At 56.7% G+C, this 5,116-nt stretch overlaps 1 protein-coding gene across 1 annotated transcript; it reads left to right on the plus strand.

The window, feature by feature from the left end:
- Nucleotides 1–409: 409 nt before the first annotated feature.
- Nucleotides 410–4,656, plus strand: ZFP36L2 (ZFP36 ring finger protein like 2). The gene is made up of 2 exons (XM_050754801.1): nucleotides 410–800; nucleotides 1,313–4,656. Exons 1-2 carry the CDS (start codon nucleotides 750–752, stop codon nucleotides 2,738–2,740), a joined length of 1,479 nt encoding a protein of 492 aa, XP_050610758.1. The 5' UTR covers nucleotides 410–749; the 3' UTR covers nucleotides 2,741–4,656.
- Nucleotides 4,657–5,116: the final 460 nt, after the last annotated feature.

Genomic DNA, 5,116 nt, shown 5'->3' on the forward strand with positions numbered 1-5,116 from the left:
TGGCATTTTGCAATTCCCGCGCCCAGCACAAAACCAAAGGTGGGAACTAAAAGCTCCACAGGTCCGCCTCGGCGAACAGGGCAGGGAAAGACACGTCCAGGACTGCAGAATCCCGGCCACGCTAAATGTACCGGGGCTCTCCGACCGCGCAGTGCCAGAAAAGGAAAGCCGTGCCTTCCCGCCGCCACCCGGCGGCACCCACCGGGGCCGAAAGCTACACGCCGCACCGGGCGCCCGGGTCGCTGGCCCCGCCCCGAGGCCTCCCGCCCCCTTCCCCAGAGAAAAAAAATTGGCGGCGGCCAATGGGAGGCCGAGAAGGCGCCTGACGTTCGCGAGCTGGCGGGCGGCGTTGCCTGGAGACTCCGGCGGGGGCCCAGTTCTGTCCCCTCCCCCGGCGCGCCCGCCCCGCCGCAGCCGCACTCCCGGGCTCTATATAGGGCGCGCGCTCGCGGGCTGCAGAGTTCCAGCAGTCCGCGAGCTGCCGTCGGCTCCGCGGGGGGGGCGGGCCGGGCACCCCGGGGCGCGGAGGAGCGCTCCTCGCTTCTCTCCTTCCCCCCTGCCGCACTCCGCCGGACCCTCCCGCCGGCCCGCGCCGCTGCCCTCGCCCTCTCCTCTCGCCCCCCGGCAAACTTTCGGCCCCTCCCCGCCCCTCGCCCGTTATTCGTCGTGGCTCAAGCCCGGCCACGCCACCCCGAGGGCTCCTCCCGACCTCCCGGCCTGCCGCTCCGGCCACTGCGGGATCCAGAAACATGTCGACCACACTTTTGTCCGCGTTCTACGATGTCGACTTCTTGTGCAAGGTACGCCGGGGAGCGGGCCGGGCCGGCAGCAGCCGTTCCAGTTCTTGGACTTTGCCTCTGTCCCCTGGCCCTGGGGGACGCCCCTCCCGTCCTGCCTTTCGGGTCGGGAAAGTCCCGGGGTTTGCAAAAGTGTGTGCGAGCGCCCTGGAGGAGGAGGGGGCGGCAGGGAGGGCGCTGGTGTCGCGGTTGAGTTTCTCCACTGCCGACCGCGGCCACGCTGCCCGGGGCTTCCCGGACGGGATTCGCGCCGCCCACCTCGGCGGCCGGGGCGGAGGATCACGTGTCGAAACCCAGCGCGGCCCGCGGTGGGCGTCCTCCCCTCTCCCGCTCCCTCCAGCAAGATCTTGCTGCTTTTGCGTGTGTATGGGTGGAGGGTGGAGGGCGAGTCGGGATCCGCCAAGAGTGGGGGAAAAAGAGGAAAAGAATCAGGCTGGGAGTTTCTCTGTGGCTCGACCCGAGTCTGCCTTCCCCTTCCGTTTTTCATCCCTTCCACGCTCCCCTTCCTTTGGCAGACGGAGAAATCCCTGGCCAACCTCAACTTGAACAACATGCTGGACAAGAAGGCGGTGGGGACGCCCGTGGCCGCCGCCCCCAGCTCCGGCTTCGCGCCAGGCTTCCTCCGACGGCACTCGGCCAGCAACCTGCACGCACTCGCCCACCCCGCGCCCAGCCCCGGCAGCTGCTCGCCCAAGTTCCCGGGCGCCGCTAACGGCAGCAGCTGTGGCAGCGCGGCGGCCGGCGGCCCGACCTCCTACGGCACCCTTAAGGAGCCGTCGGGGGGCGGCGGCACAGCCCTGCTCAACAAGGAGAACAAATTCCGGGACCGCTCGTTCAGCGAGAACGGCGACCGCAGCCAGCACCTCCTGCACCTGCAGCAGCAGCAGAAGGGGGGCGGCGGCTCCCAGATCAACTCCACGCGCTACAAGACCGAGCTGTGCCGGCCCTTCGAGGAGAGCGGCACGTGCAAGTACGGCGAGAAGTGCCAGTTCGCGCATGGCTTCCACGAGCTGCGCAGCCTGACTCGCCACCCGAAGTACAAGACCGAGCTGTGCCGCACCTTCCACACCATCGGCTTCTGTCCCTACGGGCCGCGCTGCCACTTCATCCACAACGCGGACGAACGGCGGCCCGCGCCGTCGGGGGGCGCCTCCGGGGACCTGCGTGCCTTTGGCACGCGCGACGCGCTGCACCTGGGCTTCCCGCGGGAGCCGCGGCCCAAGCTGCACCACAGCCTCAGCTTCTCGGGCTTCCCGTCGGGCCACCATCAGCCCCCGGGCGGCCTCGAGTCGCCGCTGCTGCTCGACAGCCCCACGTCGCGCACGCCGCCGCCGCCCTCCTGCTCCTCGGCCTCGTCCTGCTCCTCCTCCGCCTCCTCCTGTTCCTCGGCCTCCGCGGCCTCCACGCCCTCGGCCCCGGCATGCTGCGCCTCTGCGGCGGCCGCGGCTGCGGCCGCTCTGCTCTACGGCAGCGGGGGAGCCGAGGACCTGCTGGCACCTGGGGCCCCGTGCGCGGCCTGCTCGTCAGCCTCGTGCGCCAACAACGCTTTCGCCTTCGGCCCGGAGCTCAGCAGCCTCATCACGCCGCTCGCCATCCAGACCCACAATTTTGCCGCCGTGGCCGCCGCCGCCTACTACCGCAGTCAGCAGCAGCAGCAGCAGGGCCTGGCGCCCCCTGCGCAGCCCCCGGCACCGCCCAGCGCACCCCTCCCCGCCGGGGCCGCCGCGCCTCCCTCGCCGCCCTTCAGCTTCCAGCTGCCGCGCCGCCTGTCCGACTCGCCCGTGTTCGACGCGCCCCCCAGCCCCCCGGACTCGCTGTCGGACCGCGACAGTTACCTGAGCGGCTCCTTGAGCTCTGGAAGCCTCAGCGGCTCCGAGTCCCCCAGCCTCGACCCCGGCCGCCGCCTGCCAATCTTCAGCCGCCTCTCCATCTCCGACGACTGAGGCAAGAGGGCGCCAGTGAGGAGGAAGGGAAGGCGGTTCAGAGATGTTGGAGGACACCCCTCGCCATCTCGCCCCTGCTGGGGGCCCGGGAGTGGGGGGGTGACATGGGCCCCAGGCAGACTGCAAGCCCGACCGAGCCCTTGGACTCGAACTCTGTGCTTGGAGGGGCCCCCACCTCTCCTTTTCGGTTTCCACTTTTTTTTTTTTTTTTTTTTTTTTTTTTTATTACGAAGTTTCATTCTTTTTGAGCAAAAAAGTCGAGGAACTTTTTCTATTGAACAAAATATTCACAACAGGGCAGTTGTGATACCAATAGAACAAAAAACAAACACTTAAACTTTTTTAGGACTCCAGTGAGTTTGGGACTTCAGGAAAAATCAACCCAGCACCAGCAGCTATCAACCACCATTCCATCTCTTCACTTGAACAGCATTAGTTAAGTCCAGATGTGGGAACCCTTAAGAAGTTCCTAATTGTTTGTCTCAGATCGGTGTTATACCAGCCAGCCACCACCTTGCTAAACCTATAAGCTTTTTAGAATCCAATATTCTGCCAAGAATATGCCTTGATAGTTAGCCCTCAGCCCATAGGTGTTTTTTGTTTTTTAACAATTATATATGTCTGGGGGTGAAAAACAAACCCTTGCATTCCAAAGGTCCATACTGGTTACTGGTTTCATCGCCACCACTTAGTGGATGTTTAGTTTAGAACCATTTTGTCTGCTCCCTCTGGAAGCCTTGGGCAGAGCTTACTTTGTAATTGTTGGAGAATAACTGCTGAATTTTTAGCTGTTTTGAGTTGATTCGCACCACTGCACCACAACTCAATATGAAAAAAACTATTTAACTTATTTATTATCTTGTGAAAAGTATACAATGAAAATTTTGTTCATACTGTATTTATCAAGTATGATGAAAAGCAATAGATATATATTCTTTTATTATGTTAAATTATGATTGCCATTATTAATCGGCAAAATGTGGAGTGTATGTTCTTTTCACAGTAATATATGCCTTTTGTAACTTCACTTGGTTATTTTATTGTAAATGAGTACAAAATTCTTAATTTAAGAGATTGTATGTAATATTTATTTCATTAATTTCTTTCCTTGTTTACGTAAATTTTGAAAGATTGCATGATTTCTTGACAGAAATCTATCTTGATGCTGTGGAAGTAGTTTGAGGAACATCCTATGAGTTTTCTTAGAATGTATAAAGGTTGTAGCCCATCCAACTTTAAAGAAAAAAATGACCACATACTTTGCAATCAGGTTGAAATGTGGCATGCTTTTCTAATTCCAACTTTATAAACTAGCAAAAAAGTGTTTGCTTATTCCACCAGTTCTGCTGTGACATACTGGAGTATCTTAAGACATGTAGCAATAATGGGGAGTGGGGGGGAGTCTCACAGTGCCTTTGGAAGGGCCCGAACTTGCCTTAAATCTTCCTCAACCAAATAAGTATTTTATTAGTGCTTGAGAGAATCTGAATGTAGGATGGGTTCAACTGCACAAAAGGAAAAGACTTTTACCACTTTTTTTATATAGATATAAAGTGAAGCGACCGCCTCTTAGTGCTGAAATATGTAGTACACAAATATGCCTTGTTTAATTACAGAAAATTCCAAAACTTGTACTATTTTTTTTTTTCCGTGTAGAAAGGCAGGAATGTTTCCTAAGCTTTCCTGGACAGCAGATGAATGAGCGGTAGCTTTAGTTTGTACGTAGGTACAGTTGGAGCACTATATGTACTCTCTGGACTACTTTGACAGAAGTAGGTTTTTGAATGTAACAAGATAAGTCAACTTGAGTTGTAATATATTTTGGGGAATCAGTTCACTACAAATTGTGACTGTAAACATTGTACTGTAAATGTTTTGTAGTTTTCCCCCAATAAAATTTTTGGGAAAAAAAGGTATTACCATGTAAGAGCTTTATTTTTAAACAGGAATGTCTAGCTTTCTAGCTTCCCAGCTAACCATGTCTGCCATTCCCCAGGTCTTGGCACAGTCGGGAAGGACTTGGAGCTGGCAGAGCCAAGAGTTCAGAAGAACCTGCGTCCTCTCAGCCCGTATATATTTTATAAGCAAGTTCTTCTAACTGAAAGAAAGTAATTATTTGGACTGTCAAGGGCATTAGTTAGCTGTTCCCTTTGGTAATAAGATGCATCCCAGAGTTGGCTGGCTGGCTGGCTGGTGGCAGGGCCTGGCCAGGAGGCCTGAAGGGGTGTGGCCTGCCTGTGAGTCACCGGGTGGATCATGTGGCTGCGGTAGCAGCTGAGGGTCTGATTTTTTGCTGGGAAACAGAACTGCTTGGGTGGGGAAGGGGAGGAGGATCTTTCTGCAGCCGGTGGCCTGCCAGGCCTGAGTGCTGAGCTG

This window comes from Macaca thibetana, chromosome 13 (genome assembly GCF_024542745.1).
Source record: "Macaca thibetana thibetana isolate TM-01 chromosome 13, ASM2454274v1, whole genome shotgun sequence".
In the NCBI taxonomy this organism is placed as follows: Eukaryota; Metazoa; Chordata; class Mammalia; order Primates; family Cercopithecidae; genus Macaca; species Macaca thibetana.

What these genes read in the sequence shown, in the direction of transcription:
- ZFP36L2 (XM_050754801.1), top strand. Translation starts at nt 750, where the DNA reads ATGTCGACCACACTTTTGTCCGCGTTCTACGATGTCGACTTCTTGTGC. An exon ending in ATGTCGACTTCTTGTGCAAG is followed by an intron (nt 801 to 1,312) that starts GTACGCCGGGGA and finishes TTCCTTTGGCAG; the next exon opens with ACGGAGAAATCCCTGGCCAA.